Source organism: Stegostoma tigrinum, chromosome 24 (assembly GCF_030684315.1).
Source record: "Stegostoma tigrinum isolate sSteTig4 chromosome 24, sSteTig4.hap1, whole genome shotgun sequence".
Taxonomy (NCBI): Eukaryota; Metazoa; Chordata; class Chondrichthyes; order Orectolobiformes; family Stegostomatidae; genus Stegostoma; species Stegostoma tigrinum.
In genome coordinates this window covers 25,199,317-25,215,179 of record NC_081377.1, presented here as the reverse complement: position 1 = coordinate 25,215,179, position 15,863 = coordinate 25,199,317, and the positions used below count along the sequence as shown (strand labels likewise).

The 15,863-nt window shown below is 40.2% G+C and overlaps 1 protein-coding gene across 1 annotated transcript; it reads right to left on the bottom strand.

Annotated features, from left to right (window-relative positions):
- Positions 1-140: 140 nt before the first annotated feature.
- Positions 141-15,294, bottom strand: mgst3b (microsomal glutathione S-transferase 3b). The gene is made up of 4 exons (XM_048557853.2): positions 15,041-15,294; positions 9,810-9,932; positions 8,982-9,054; positions 141-1,024 (listed from the first exon to the last, which is right to left on the bottom strand). Exons 1-4 carry the CDS (start codon positions 15,194-15,196, stop codon positions 921-923), a joined length of 456 nt encoding a protein of 151 aa, XP_048413810.1. The 5' UTR covers positions 15,197-15,294; the 3' UTR covers positions 141-920.
- Positions 15,295-15,863: the final 569 nt, after the last annotated feature.

Here is a 15,863-nt window from a genome sequence, read left to right as displayed (position 1 = left end):
ACGAGAAACAAAATGTGGTGAAATAAGCGGAATCATTAAAATTTTCATTCCCAAACTGACGTAAAAAATGTTTAAACTAATCATAGTAGGATCCTGATAAATCATTACATGAGTTTTATAGAAAGCCAAGCAAGACAAAATTATACTTTGAGCCATTTCATTATTTAATATGCAAAAAATTAAACTAAGGGTGCTGAAAAATTTAATAACAGATACTGGAAATGTACAGATCAATGAATTGTTTTTTTTTCCCTAAAAAAAATTTCCATAGTTCAGAGGTAACTTTTCAAGTTGTGAATGTTCTGAATCACCCCTGTTCATCAGCCTGATATACACTTTGCCATTCTGTTTGCCTGTTGATTTAATTTCAACATATCATAATACATTCCACCTTTTGTAAGGTCAGATTGAAAACTATTCAACTGATGAGTTCTGAAGGGAGAATAAAGTTATCTTAGTTCAAGATTACATAATAAAATTAAATTGGGAATTACATGCACTTAAGCGAAGAAGATTTCCAAGTTACAGCAGAGAATATAACAGCCAGTTCAATTATGTGTTTTTTTTTGGTCTGGGGATTTGAACTACAAATGTCCAGCCTGTAAAATACAACTTTTCTATAATTTGCAATGCATCATTTTTCTTTTGTTAAATGAACAGAAAGAATGAAAACCTGTTATCCCACAAAGCCTAATCAAAATGGAATGCTTAACATATTCTATGACATTAACATTGACATTTAAGAAAACACCCATCAACAGCTGACAATGCTTGATAGGGATTAGTCATTAAACAAAGAAGTGGTGAAGATGATCCTCATTTCAAAATGGCTGAGCATATAAAGAACTACAGCTGTGCTGTCGGTCATTGATTTTTTTTTATTCCTACGTCCATCATAGTAGTAGAAGTATAATGACTCTTTATCCTGATGAAATAAGGGTTTTAAATGCAACAACCAGAGACAGAAAAATAACTCCCAGTAGACCAATGTATCCATAGGAACCATTCATTCTTTTCTCTGGCACTGTGAAGAAGCAGAAATAAATGCAATCTGATATGAAGTATGGTTTCATTGTGATTGTTAACACTATACAGGGGGAAAAAAAAGGCTTATGTAGTATATTGAAAAGTATGAATACTCAGCCAACTGGACATAGGAATTTCATTTCAGGATGTCCAAGGGTCCAGTGAATTTTATAGCATGTCCCCTTTCCCCCCCAACTTCTTACTTGCAGGCCACACATAGAGCAAGGGGGAAAAGTCTGGACTACTTAGGGCCTGGAGAGATAAAAACAGGCCTGGGCAGAGATGAGAAAAGCAAATAGAGCAGGAGAGACAGAAAACACTGACATTTATAGAGATAAAATTATGATCACAAATGCAAAATCCTGGAAATACATATCCTGTCAGTCAACATTTGTAAAAAAAAATGAGTTGTAACTTTTCTGTTGTATCTGATAAGGTACTGAATGGTCATTCTCGCTAGATTGGGAAAGAGATTGAATCAACAAATATACCATATGGAAAGTAGGATTAAATGAGATATAAACTGCTAGAGGCATAAGTAATAAAATACTTAGAGAGATACAGGTAAAAGTGTGCAAATAACGTGTAAAAATACAGGAAAGGCCATGTGGATGAAAATCTGACATGGAGCAAACTTATAGAATAACAAAAATTCTGCAAATAAAATTAAATTAATACAGAAAGAGCAAGTCATAGTAGAAATAGCAGATATAACACAATGTTTTATCTCTGACTCCAGCATCGGCAGTTCTTACTATCTCATAATAGACATAGCAATTAGTTTCATGTAATTATGAAAAAAGGTTAGGCACTTTGAACAGCTTGAATGAAAAAAGACAGAGTTGAAAAAAAAGGTTTTAAGTAGATACCAAGGTGTGGAGCTGGAGGAATACAGCAGGCCAGGCAGCATTAGAGGGGAAAGCTGATGTTTCGGTTCTGGACCCTTCTTCAGAAATGAGAGAGGGGAAGGGGACTCTGAAATAATGGGGTCGGGAAGGTGATAGAAGGTGGATACTGGAGCAGATAGGTGGGAGAGAGGACGGACTGGTTAAGGAGGTGAGGATGAAGCTCGTAAAGATGAGTGTAGGTAGGAAGTGCGGGTGGGGGTTGGTCAGTGAAGTGGTTTAATTAGGGTCTTCAAGAGGAAATGAAGAATCACAAGTGACCTCTGGAAGGTGTTCGAATGTGGGACCTTGCTGGCTTCTAATGCTGGGGAAGGGAAGGGTACAAAGAGACCACAGTCACCAAACAACAAGTCTGCTGCATGGTATGGAATTGCTGGGCTGTGTGAGACCCGGTACCTTATAGAAACAGATGAGGAGCAAAAGCAGAAAGAAATACAATTAAACATGAGTTCTGAAAATCAGATTTTTAATGAGAAACTTACGTAAAATCAATGTTTTTTGAGAAGATAGCAAATGAAAATAAATGTCTTGTTTATGAAAGCAATAGTCAAGGTTCCACTGCAAACAACTCTTAAAGGGGCAGCCAATAAGTTTGGACAGGAAAAGAATTTGTTAGGACAGAGGAGCAATAATGGGGAAATAACAAGTACTCATTCAAATCTCTTGAATTTAATCAGTTATTTTACACAAAAATCACAAAACTAATAGACCCAAAAGTTAATTGAAAATGCTAATAGAATGTTGGCTTTTATCTCGATAGCTCGATATTGAGGGGTGAAAGCTATGTTACATATTTAGTGCTTCAGACAAACCTGTTTTGCATTGTGTTTGGATAATATTCAGATCTTTTGGGAGCTGTAGTGCAGATTCGACTGAATGATACTGGGACTAAAAATGACTACATTATTAAGGCACAATACATGGAAAAGGCTTGTATTCCTTTGCATTTGGAAGGTAAAGGATTGATCTAATTGAGGTGTTTTAAGAGATGATCAAAGAAATTGATGGGGGTAATACAGGTATTAGTTCCTCAGGTACCGGAGTCTAAAACAAGATGGTGTAGGATTAAGATTAGAACTATGTCTTTAAGGAGCGATGTCCGAAATCACTTCTTTACAAGATATCTTGATAAGGTATACTGTACATCTCACTGCTGAGGCCAGGTCAATTAAACTTCAAAACTAGTATAATCAATACCTTTGTCTAACAAAGCTTTAAGGGTTATGGAACAAGGCAGGTAGATATGGTTAAAATATAAAACAGCTATGATTGAATTCAGGTATGGAATAGACTTGTGACCCTTTTGTGATGACAACTTTAAATCTGAAGCTGTGATCCACTGGGAAGAATTTACTGAGACTGTGAACTTGAATCATCATCATTTCTGGGGCCTATCAAACTCAGCACCCATTTTCACCCCAACCTCTGCAAAATTCTGGAGCAACTGGCTGAAAAGCCACCTTCTGAAATGCTGTTCAGTTAAGCATGGTGGGCAAATCCCCAGGGTGATAGGCCTAATTGGCATGCCTACAGCCCTGGAAAGATGGCACACCTGTTGCTCTTTGAGAGGCACTGTTAGGCTACCTCCATCATTTGGCACCTGCTGAAAAGGTTAGATTTCAATTAATAGAAATCTGATTGCAGCTGCAAGGGTTTCCCCAGACAGAGCCTGGGTGGCAGTGGTAGCAGCTATGGCTCACTGATTGTATTGGAGATTAATACATAAGGCCTCGATGACCAACTACTGGCAAGCTGCCATGCTTGACCTACATCAGGGAACCCATCCACTACTAGGAAGATCATAGTGGTGGCCCCAGTCAGCTCAGAAGTGGGCATTTAATTATGGAATATTGACCACTCACCATGCATCTAAGAAATATCTCCCTGTCCTAACTCAAAGCTCACTGAAAAACACCTGGAAGATTCCATCCACTGATCTGATTTGATTTATTATTGTCAATGTACTGAGATACAGTGAAAAATATTGTTTTGTGTGCTATCCAGGCAAATCATCCAGAGAAAAGTAAATCATTGAGAGCCAGTGTAGATCAGAGAGAACAATGATCTCTGGGAAGCAATACTTGATGACTACTTTGTTCAGAATCTGAGTTTTGGAAATTTTACAGAGAAAAGGGAAGGAGGTGGAATCTCTGGTCAAGAGGAAGAAGAAGGCTTATGTTAAGATGAGATGTGAAGGCTCAGTTAGGGCACTTGAGGGCTACGAGGTAGCCAGGAAAGACCTAAAGAGAGAGCTCAGAAGAGCCAGGAGGAGACATGAGAATTTGTTGGCGAATAGGATCAGGGTAAACCCTAAGGCTTTCTATAGGTATTTAAGGAATAAAAGAATGACGAAAGATTAGGCCCAATCGAGGATAGTAGTGGTAAGTTGTGTGTGGAGTCAGATGAGATAGGGGAAGCGCTAAATGAATATTTCTCAACAGTATTCACTCTAGAAAACGACAATGTTGTCAAGGAGAATACTGAGATACAGGCTACAAGACTAGGTGGGATTGAGGTTCGCACGGAAGAGGTATTAGAAATCCTTCAGAAGGTGAAGATAAATAAGTCCCCTGGGCCGGATGAGATTTAGCCTCGGATCCTTTGGGAAGCCAGGGAGGAGATTGCCGAGCGTTTGGCATTGATCTTTAACTCGTCATTGTCTACAGGAATAGTGCCAGATGACTGGAGGATAGCAAATGTGGTTCCCCTGTTCAAGAAGGGGAGTAGAGACAACCCTAGTAATTATAGACCAGTGAGCCTTACCTCAGTTGTTGGTAAAGTGTTGGAAAAGGTTATAAGGGATAGGATTTATAATCATCTAGAAAAGAATAAATTGATTGGGGATAGTCAGCACGGTTTTGTGAAGGGAAGGTCGTGCCTCACAAACCTTATTGAGTTCTTTGAGAAGGTGACCAAACAGGTAGATGAGAGTAAACTGGTTGATGTGGTGTGTATGGATTTCAGCAAGGCGCTCGATAAGGTTCCCCACAATAGGCTATTGTACACAATGCGGAGGAATGGAATTGTGGGAGATATAGCAGTTTGGATCGGAAATTGGCTTGCTGAAAGAAGACAGAGGGTGGTAGTTGATGGGAAATGTTCATCCTGGAGACCAGTTACTAGTGGTGTACCGCAAGGGTTGGTGTTGGGTCCACTGCTGTTTGTCATTTTTATAAATGACCTGGATGAGGGCGTAGAAGGATGGGTTAGTAAATTTGCAGACGACACTAAGGTCAGTGGAGTTGTGGATAGTGACGAAGGATGCTGTAGGTTGCAGAGAGACATAGATAAACTGCAGAGCTGGCCTGAGAGGTGGCAAATGGAGTTTCATGCAGACAAGTGTGAGGTGATGCACTTTGGTAGGAGTAACCGGAAGGCAAAGTACAGGGCTAATGGTAAGATTCTTGGTAGTGTAGATGAGCAGAGAGTTCTCGGTGTCCATGTACACAGATCCTTGAAAGTTGCCACCCAGGTTGACAGGGCTGTTAAGAAGGCATACAGTGTTTTAGCTTTCATTAATAGAGGGATTGAGTTCCGGAACCAAGAGGTTATAGTGAAGCTGTACAAAACTCTGGTGCGGCCACACTTGGAGTATTGTGTACAGTTCTGGTCACCGCATTATAAAAAGGATGTGGAAGCTTTGGAGAGGGTGCAGAGGACTCGGATGTTGCCTGGTATGGAGGGAAGGTCTTACGAGGAAAGGCTGAGGGACTTGAGGCTGTTTTCATTAGAGAGAAGGTTGAGAGGTGACTTAATTGAAACATATAAAATAATCTGAGAGTTAGATAGGGTGGATAGGGAGAGCCTTTTTCCTAGGATGGTGACGGCGAGCACAAGGGGCACAGTTTTAAATTGAGGGGTGAAAGTTATAGGACAGATGTCAGAGGTAGTTTCTTTACTCAGAGAGTAGTAAGGGAATGAAACGCTTTGCCTGCAACGGTAGTAGATTCACCAACTTTAGGTACATTTAAGTCGTCATTGGACAAGCATATGGACGTACATGGAATAGTGTAGGTTAGATGGGCTTGAGGTTGGTATGACAGGTCGGCACAACATCGAGGGCTGAAGGGCCTGTACTGTGCTGTAATGTTCTATGTTCTATAAAATGTCACCAAGAAAAGTATTCTAATAACTGACGCTAAAGGTGACAAAGTCAGAAATGAGTTTCAGCTTCAGACGGATTGAGTGGAGGCAAAGTGAAGTGCAGGATGGAAGTAATTATTCTTGCCTGTCATTAAAGGCTTGTTTTGGCTGTTAGCTCATCTATGGCTGTTGGTCAGGATTGTCAATTTTCTAAAGCTAACACCAAGAATGCTGAGGAAATAAAACAGGAACATTTCAAATGAGTAGAGAGGGGTGGTATGATGGTAGACTCAGAGAAAGGGCACTTATGAGCAAGGGTCAAAATATACCCCACCCAACAGCTCTTTCAGACAATTGCTCAGTGTTTTTTTTTGTTCTCTAGCTCATTCATTAAATGAAATGTGATCATGTATTAATAGTATCTCCTATATTCGTGTTTACATACAGCGTATTTGCACTCTCACGATCATGGAATTAGAAAACTTCAATATCCTCAATTATTATCACTCCATCGTTAAACTTAACGCTACAACACAAAAAAATCTTTAACTTCATATACACAACAATACTGGCTCAAGACAACAGGCACAAATTAGCAACAAAAGCTTCTCTTTTTATCAAAACGGCTCACATACCCCATAAAGAAAGCAAATCAATTTGTAAAGAATTCATTACCTCAATGACTTCATGATTCCATGGTTGCCAGTTAGCCAAGTATTGCTTTGTTGACAGGTTTAAAGCTCTGCTTCCCTTGATAGACACTATCCCCTTTGTTGCCACCTACTTCTCCCACCTCCACCTTAAAGGCATTCACTTTTTTTCCCTTCTCCTCTTTGCAACCACTCACTCCTCCCCAGCCTTGCATTTTTCCTATGGTCTCACCAAACCTGGATCACCACCACTCACCTGCTCACTGTTGCTCCAATGCAAGTGATCACATTAGTAGCAAGTAAGCAGCCTGCAATGGAGTTGCAGTTCTTTTCGAAATTTCTCATTTTCACATATGAGTGTGATTTTTCTCTGGTCACAGACTGAATTTTGTGTATTTAGAGCATTGCTTGCTGGGCTACATGGTCACTCAGTGGTTGTAACTGCTGCCACAGAGCATCAGGGACCCAGGTTTGATTACACCTATGGATGGCAGTTTGCATTTGGAGTTTTCCCCGGGTGATCCAGTTTCTTCCCACAGTCCAAAGATGTGCAGGTTAGGTAGATTTGCCCGATTAAGTTGCACTGTATTGTCCAGGCATGTGCTAGCTAGGTAGACTAGGAATGGGAAGTGCAGGACTATGGGGTGGGTCTGCCTGGGATGCTCTTCAGAGGGGTGGTATGGACTCAATGGACTAAAGGGCCTGCTTCCATACTGTAAGGATTCTATGAAAGCCATAGATTCTGGGTTGTCCAGGTGTTGGTGATTTCAAAGACCTCGGTCAGGAGATTTGTGTGTGAGGCCAGAGATCTGGAGGTGGAGGAGCTTGATAATCATCAACTTAATGAATGAACTGCCCAGCTACAAAACTATGCTCCTCACACAGTTCCATGTATTGATACTTCCCTTATAATTTGCCTTTTAACCCCACTGATACTCTACATGTCGCCTCTCCACACTGCTCCCATCACATGTACACCCTTCTGTCCAACCACCTCCACTCAGATCCTCTTTCCAATGCCCCTCCCTAGATTCATTCAACAGATTCTCTTCTGAATCTCCCTTTCAACCCATTCAGCAACCCCATTTCCCATACCCTATGCCCCATCTCAAAAGTTTACTCACCAATCTGCTGCACCATTACTAAGTCAGCAGGCCCTCTGCCTTACACCATGCCCCCACCCCACCCACCCCACCCCAACATCCCCAGCACTGCTCCTGGGCCCCTGCATGAGACACAGACCTTCTGGGCCCTGTTGCCATCCAACCATAGAACCCTACAGGTCTGGCAACAATTTAACCTTCCTTTGGATTCAAAAGTACAGTACCAGCCAGTCAGTCCTCCTGGTGACTGAGTGGGCAGTACAGCATATCCACTTGTACAGACACAAAAATATTTGGGCAAAAGCAAAAGGAAATCGGCCAGACATTTTCCAGGACAAATGAAATCCCAGAAAGCATAAACATGGGACCCAGGGCAAACCATAAAACTACAGGTCATCCTGGTTAGTATATTTCCTTCAGTATGTAACTGAAGTATTTAATCAAGAAAATTCTACATAAGCTAAAAGGATGCCATGTGTTTTGATTGACAAAGACGCTTCTGGCTCTTCTGTTGTTGAACTTTTTTTGTTAACTTACATTCTAGTTTGTCTAATTTGGTATTGTCTGCCTCCATATCAGGAAACAGGGTCAGATGTTTAGAACTTTATTACTACATTGGAAATGTTACCCTTCAGAAGAAACATAAACTGTTTACATGTTTTACTGAAATAAGATCAACTTGCTGTTCATTTAAAACAAAAATAGAAATTGTTGGAAAAACTCAGCAGGTCTGGCAACATCTGTGGAGAGAAGTCAGAGTTAATGTTTTAAGGTTGAGTGACTCTTCCTATAAACTGTTGACTTAATTTTTGTAGTGGAAATGGCAGATGCACTGACATTAAACCATAAAATTACTTATTGCCAATGGAAGAAATGTTATTTGTATGAGGGACACTCAGTTATTATGATCTGAAATGTACTGCCAGAAAGGGTAGTAGCAGCAGATTCAATAGTAGAATTCAAAAGATAATTGATTAAAGAAAGATATGACAGGGTTGGGATTAAGGAGAAAGTGAGAGGGGTTAACTCAATAGCTCAACAATGAGTTGGCACAAGCATAATCGACCAAATGGGCTCCTTCTGTGCTGGATCATTGTACAATACACATGGCCCTTTTCTCCCATTAATCCTATGATACATATAACGGATGTTGATATGCATTTAGTTTTTTCAGTATAAACAAAGAACAAGAAGGGAATTTGAATAATACGCACCTCCTGAGTAATATCCCCATGCATATGTAAATCGACTAGTTACCCAGATGATGCCAAGCAAAGAAGCACTGATCTGTGAAATATTAAATAAACTAGATTATGTCATTATTCATTGCATGCAATATGAATTAATATTAAGAAAGTGCGATGAGGTATATCTTAATGAAATACAAAAACCAGTTGAAAATACTTCCCAAACAAGGCTTGTCTAAAATTAATATGTCTCTTCTGGTTTTTCCAAATGTCACTGCACTTCAAAGCATATATAGTACATTGAGATGATTTTCAAGGTGTATTCCAATGTCATACAAATTGTAGAACGCAGGAGAAACTTCTTTATCCTAAGTTTATAATAATGTTCAAATATAGTAACATAGTATTTTTTAAAATCAGACAGCACACATTCTGATTTGCCCATGGTCTGGGGGAACAGAGAGTATTAATTTTAGTTGTTTCCAAGGAGGGGAAGAAGAGTCACCACTGTAGTAACATTTCCCATAGTGAAACTGAGTCATGCTAGTTTGAGAGACAATGAACGTTAGGAACATGAGGAATGCATTTTTAGTGTGCTGAAGTTAGGTGAATCAGTTCATTAAAGGATGATTTTTTTTGGCAGAACTGCATACAGAAATAAGAATAAATTACGTATTTAAAGAAAAACGTTTGTGGAAACACCTGCATAATACATAGTAACTCATGAATCTTAGCTCTACGGATACAAGTTAAAAGAGCTATCAAACTATCAGTAATATGGGATGAGTTGCCTTATTGGCTAAAAGGTAGCATGAAAAATAATATTTCTTTGAGTTATCATTTTCTTACCCTTACCGGATAAACAACTCCAGCTATCAGTTGGAAGATCAACCATTGAGGATATATTTCCACCGTACTTTGATGTGCTCGTTGGATGCAGTTGAATAATGGATCCTTATCACTGTACATGTCTGGATACTGGAAGGAGTTATTATGCATTATTACCAAGCTAATGAATGAGTGCATGACTGAATTTCAGAACTCTTATACATGTTTCAGCTTTAAGTGCGCGTTGCTAAAGACAGTCAATAGGAAATTAATCCAAGTAAATAATAATCCACCTAAACAGTTCAGAGTTTTCCAGAAATGCTTCAAATTATATTGCACAGTTCATTTACATTTTAATGATGAAATTAAGAATTCAAAAAATGTCTTCCAATTAAAATTCTTTCCCTCAACCCTAAAATTAACAATTCTTCTTGTTGCAATCCACATGGAGGAACTATAAATCAAAGTAACCAAAAGTAATTGAACATCCCCAAAATGAAGAAATTTCCTGCAAAAGTTCACTCTTTGCAATGTTTTCTTTGAATATGAATCCTAAATAATGTAAATTAAAATTGAATTAATGAGCATGTGAAACTTCAACTAACATGGTAGATTTCATTTTAAATAATAAAATAAAGTAAAAACAACATCTCAGTTCCTGATATTACAACTTTTGAAAATCAGCCAACTCTTTACTGGTCTCTAAGCTATTCACATCACTTCTCAGATTTTAACTACTCAGACAGTATATCTTCCCTTTCTTTTATGCCAACAAAGAAACTGATCACTTCCTGAGAGTGATTTGCTCTTCCCCACACAAGAATTCTCTGCTCCTCTTTCCGTCTCTGTTTATTCTTTGTGTTTGCATTTGAGCCTTCAACTTCACCCATCCACAGCTTCTCTGCTTTTAGCTCCCCTTTGTGGCTGCAGCTGTCTGCCAGCTGCAAGGGTTCTTTCTTAACTTGCTTTTTGTTGGGACTGTTTCCAAGTTAAGGGTCACTGGGTCATATGGGTCAGTATTCCTTGTTGTTCATGAAAATTACAACTGATCCCTTTACAGTTGATGCAAACTCTTAAAAGTCCCTTTCAAATATTGTTAAAAAGAATTACAGATATCTTGGGTAATAAAATGTGAGGCTGGATGAACACAGCAGGCCAAGCAGCATCTCAGGAGCACAAAAGCTGACGTTTCGGGCCTAGACCCTTCATCAGAGAGGGGGATGGGGGGAGGGAACTGGAATAAATAGGGAGAGAGGGGGAGGCGGACCGAAGATGGAGAGTCACTCTCCATCTTCGGTCCGCCTCCCCCTCTCTCCCTATTTATTCCAGTTCCCTCCCCCCATCCCCCTCTCTGATGAAGGGTCTAGGCCCGAAACGTCAGCTTTTGTGCTCCTGAGATGCTGCTTGGCCTGCTGTGTTCATCCAGCCTCACATTTTATTATCTTGGAATCTCCAGCATCTGCAGTTCCCATTATCTCTCTACAGATATCTTGGGCATGTTTTTATAAGATTACAAATTTTCCTTCCAGCACTGCTTCTGGATCAAAGTTTAACGCACTGTGAATATGATTCTTTGTAAACAACTATAAACAATTGGGATACAAAGGGAATTCACTCTTTTGAACTGTAATTTATTTTATTCTTTTGCAGAATGTGGGGATCACTGGTCAGACCTATTCCCTGTCACTTTTTGCCCTTGAGAAGGTGGTGGTTAGCTTTCTTCTTGAATTGCTGCAATCCATGCAGCAGAGATATATCCACAGATGAGATGACAAGTTGTTGGAGCTACAATGCAGAATTACATGGTGTGGAGCTGGAGGAGCACAGCAGATCAGGCAGCATCAGAGGAACTGGAAAGTCGATGTTTCAGGCTGGAACTCTGTTCTGGTGAAGATTCCCAACATGAAACGTCGACTTTCCTGCTGCCTGATGCTGCCTGACCTGCTGCATTCGTCCATCTCCACACTGTGTTGATTCTGACTCCAGCATCTGCAATTCTTGCAAGTTCTATGCAGAATTACATGCCAGCTAATCAGCAGAAGTTGCATACAACTGACAGACTCAAGCCATCCCACAACCATGGATTGGAACAAATCTCTGCATGCACTTGCAGTCATGAATGGTAGCGAGCACTCAAACAATTGACAGGAGAAGGGGTCTTCGTGAGTTTTCCCCATTCTCAAAGCTGGCAGAGACCAAAATATGAATGCAAAATATAAGGTTGAGGCAATTGGAACCATCTTCAGCCAGAAATGCTAAATGTATAATCCATTTCAGCCTCTTCCTAAGGTTCCTAGAACCATAGAAGCCAATCTTAAAACGGTTTGGTTGATTCCACATGATATCAAGAAATGGCTGAATGCTTTAGCTACTGCAAAGGCTATGGTCCATCCAACATACCAGCTGCATAACTAGATGTGTTTCTAGCAAAACCATTTCAACACAGCTACAACAGAAACATCTACCTGACAAAGTGAAAAATTTCCCAAGTACGTTCTGTCCACAGAAAGCGGGAAAAATCTATTTACCAACTCATCAGCCTAGTTTCAAACATCAGAAAGTGAAGGGAGGTGTCATTGACAGTGCTTAAAGCAACACTCTCATCAATTTAATCTGCTCACCTATGTTGGGACCATTTGTTCTAAGTCCTCTCCACAGCCTAGGTCCGACCATGGACAAAAGAACTGAATTGCGGAGCTGAGATGAGAGTGATTTCACTTGGCACAACAATATGATGTAGTGTGACATCAGGAGTCAATAAGAATCATGTGAAAAATTCTTCACTGGTTGAAATCATACCTAAAACAACTTTGGGGTCTAATCAACTCAGCCTCAGGATATTACTGCAGGGTTCCACGTGACAGTATTCTAAACTCAACTGTCCTCAGCTGCTTCATCAATGACCTTTCTGTCCACTATAATGTTAAAAATGAAGAAGTTCACTAATTATTGTAGTGTTCAATTCTATTTTCAACTCCTCAGATAATGGAGTAGCTGTGTCCTCCTGCTGCAAGACATTGAAGTTTTGGGCTGTTAACTAACAAGAGACACTTTTATTTTATATTGCTTCCTAGGATGTAATTTTCCATACATTATTGCCCTTGGGAAAATGGCAGTGAACTGTCTTCTTGAACCTCTGCAATTCAAGTGATGTACATCCTCAATGTTGTTAGGAAGGGTTCCAAGCTTTTGACTCGATGAAAATGAAGAAAAAGCAACGTGGTCCCAAGTTAAGGTGGTGTGTGCCTTGGTGGGGAATTATGGTGGCAGGTAATGACCATCTCCATCAAGAAAGAGTTTAACTATCTAAGGTTACAAAGAGATCTTGATCATTTGGGTCAATGGGCTGAGGTGTGGCAGATGAAGCTTAATTTGGATATATGTGAGGTATTACATTTTGGTAAATGCAAACGAGGACAGGACTTGTACAGTTAATTGTAGGGCCCTGGATAGTGTTGTAGAACAGAGAAACCTAGGGGTTCAGGTACATAATTCTTTGAAATTTGTGTCACAAATAGACAGAGTGATCAAGAAGGTGTTCAGCACTTATGCCTTCATTGCTCAGACCTTTGAGTATAGAAATTGGGACATCATATTGAGGTTGTACAGGACACTGGTGAGGTGTATTCTGGAGTGCTGTGTGCAGTTCTGGCCACCATGTTATAGGAAGAATATTTATTAGACTGGAGATGTTTCAGAAAATATTTACCAGGATGTTGCCAGGAATGGAGGGTTTGAGATATAAAAATATACTAAAAGACTGGGACTGTTTTCACTGGGAAGGTTGAGGAGTGACTTCATTGAGGTTTATGAAATCATAAGGGGCATAGATAAGGCAAATGACAAGGGTCTTTTCCCTAGGGTTGGGTAGTTCAAAACTACGGGGCATATTTTTAAGGTTGAGAGGAGATTTCAAAAGGACATGAGGGGCAACCTTTTTACACAGAATGGTTTCTATGTGGAATGAAGTGCCAGAGAAAGTGGTGGCTGTGGGTACCGTTACAACATTTAACAGGCATTTGGTTAAGTACATGAGTGGGAAAGGTTTGCAGGGATATGGGCCAAGTGCAGGCAAATGGGCCTTGTTTAATTTGGGAATATGGTCACGATGGACTAATTGGACTGAAGGGTCTGTTTCCAAGCTGTGATTCGATAACTACTTTTTTTGATATTATAGTGGAATCCCACATCACCAAGACATTTAAATATTGTGTCCACAAGAACAGATATAAAGCTATATTTTCATGACAAGCAACATACTTGCTTACTTCCCAAAGCTTTTCCACCATCAACCAGGCACAAGAGGCTGATAAAGGGCTGCTTCCACATTGCAATATTTGTGACAAACAGGAAATGATTTTATTTTCACTTAAAAGTTTTCTGTTCACCCAATTTGTTGTTGTTAATTATAGCTAGTCAGCTGTATTTTAATCCAATCCCACAGACCTTTCACCTGAACAGTAGTTATGTTCCAATGAAACATAAGTTTTTTTTCCTGAATTATTCTGAAATTATCAGCCGCATACTTTGAAGAAAATAGGTTTGCAATTTTTTCTGTTAAGATTTTCTAAGGCTGCAACTACTGGTAGAGACATCTGAGGTGTACAGGATTATGACAATTCTAGAAGAAGCAAACAAGGAAAAGCTTTTTCCCATAGCAGGTGATCCAAGAACTAAGGGGCAAATTTGTGGTTTTGACAAGAGATGTAAGGGGGACATAAGGAAGAATCATCTTATTCAGTGTGATAATGACCTAGAACCTGCTGCATGAAGTTTGGGATGATCAATCATTTCAAATGAAATTTAGATGAGCATTTTTAGGAAATAAATGTGGGAATACAGCAAAGAAACGAGACTGAGCGGAGTCCTACCGAGAGCTGTACATAACATTGCCTCGTCATATATAATCACACTATGATTGGATCGATTCTTGAGTTCTATCATTAGAAGTTTCAGTCAGAGGATATGGACCGGAAACCAAACAATCACCTTTCAAACCAGAGGCTGTTAGAAAATCCTCGGCTTTTTTTAAAATTACAAATCTCCAGAAATAATCATGGGTGAAATAATACATTAAAAAAACATAGGATTCAGCAGAGTGGAATTAAAAACAAAGTGACAGGCCGTAACCAGGGGATAATGGGCAGGAAAGTGGACACTTTATCCTGGTTGGAGCCCCACTATAACGATCAGGGTGTGATGACAGTAAAGCTGGCGAGTGAGGCCTGTGCTGATGGTGCAGTGTCTTCCTCCTTTACCTTGACATTGTATTTCTTCCTGGCAAGGCCCACTTTCATTCCCAGGTAAGCCAACATGATCCAGCTGTAGATAAACACCAGGATCACATAGCCGAAGTGCGGGTGTATGAGTTGGTTCGAGTGGGGCTGAATATTGTGGGTGGGAACGTATTGCATTAGAGACTGTGTGGCCACAAGCGACTAGTACAAAGGATCCCCTGGAGGCTCGAACCAACAGCGGCAGAAACCGAGCCCCCGGGGTGGGAGGAAGGGAGTGGACGGGATCGGGGGGTGTGGTGGTGGTACAAGCCGGCCGTCAGCGACCCCTCTCTCTCTGACAGTGGTACTGCAGCTCCTGGAGGACTGATCCCGGGTAATGGGCTTTGGGAGGTGTCAGCGATGAGGAAGGGGACAGGGACATCTCTGCCAGTCCAATCCATCCTGAGCGGCTCCACTGAAAAATACTCACGGGAGGCACTAAAATAGCTCGGATGCTCATTCTGAAGACGTCACATATTACACTCGAAACGTTAAATGTTGCATTTTTTCCTTGGTCTCTCTGCACACATCTGCAGGTTGCCCCCAGCATTCCCTGTTCTTAATGATATGGGACATAATGTTCAAAAATTATTTCATAAATACATTTTTTACATAAAAACAAAACCTTTGCATTCAGACATCGTCACAAATGCAGTTTGGTGTTGTGCAGTAGCATATCAAGGAAACAAAAATATTTTGAGTTTGACTCTATCCAAAAATCCTAAGGACATCTCTTACAAATACACGACTATATTTTACATGTAAGATAATAAAATGTGAGGCTGGATGAACACAGCAGGCCAAG

What these genes read in the sequence shown, in the direction of transcription:
- mgst3b (XM_048557853.2), bottom strand. Translation starts at nt 15,196, where the DNA reads ATGCAATACGTTCCCACCCACAATATTCAGCCCCACTCGAACCAACTC. An exon ending in GGAAGAAATACAATGTCAAG is followed by an intron (nt 9,933 to 15,040) that starts GTAAAGGAGGAA and finishes AACTCCTTCCAG; the next exon opens with TATCCAGACATGTACAGTGA. An exon ending in TAGCTGGAGTTGTTTATCCG is followed by an intron (nt 9,055 to 9,809) that starts GTAAGGGTAAGA and finishes AATATTTCACAG; the next exon opens with ATCAGTGCTTCTTTGCTTGG.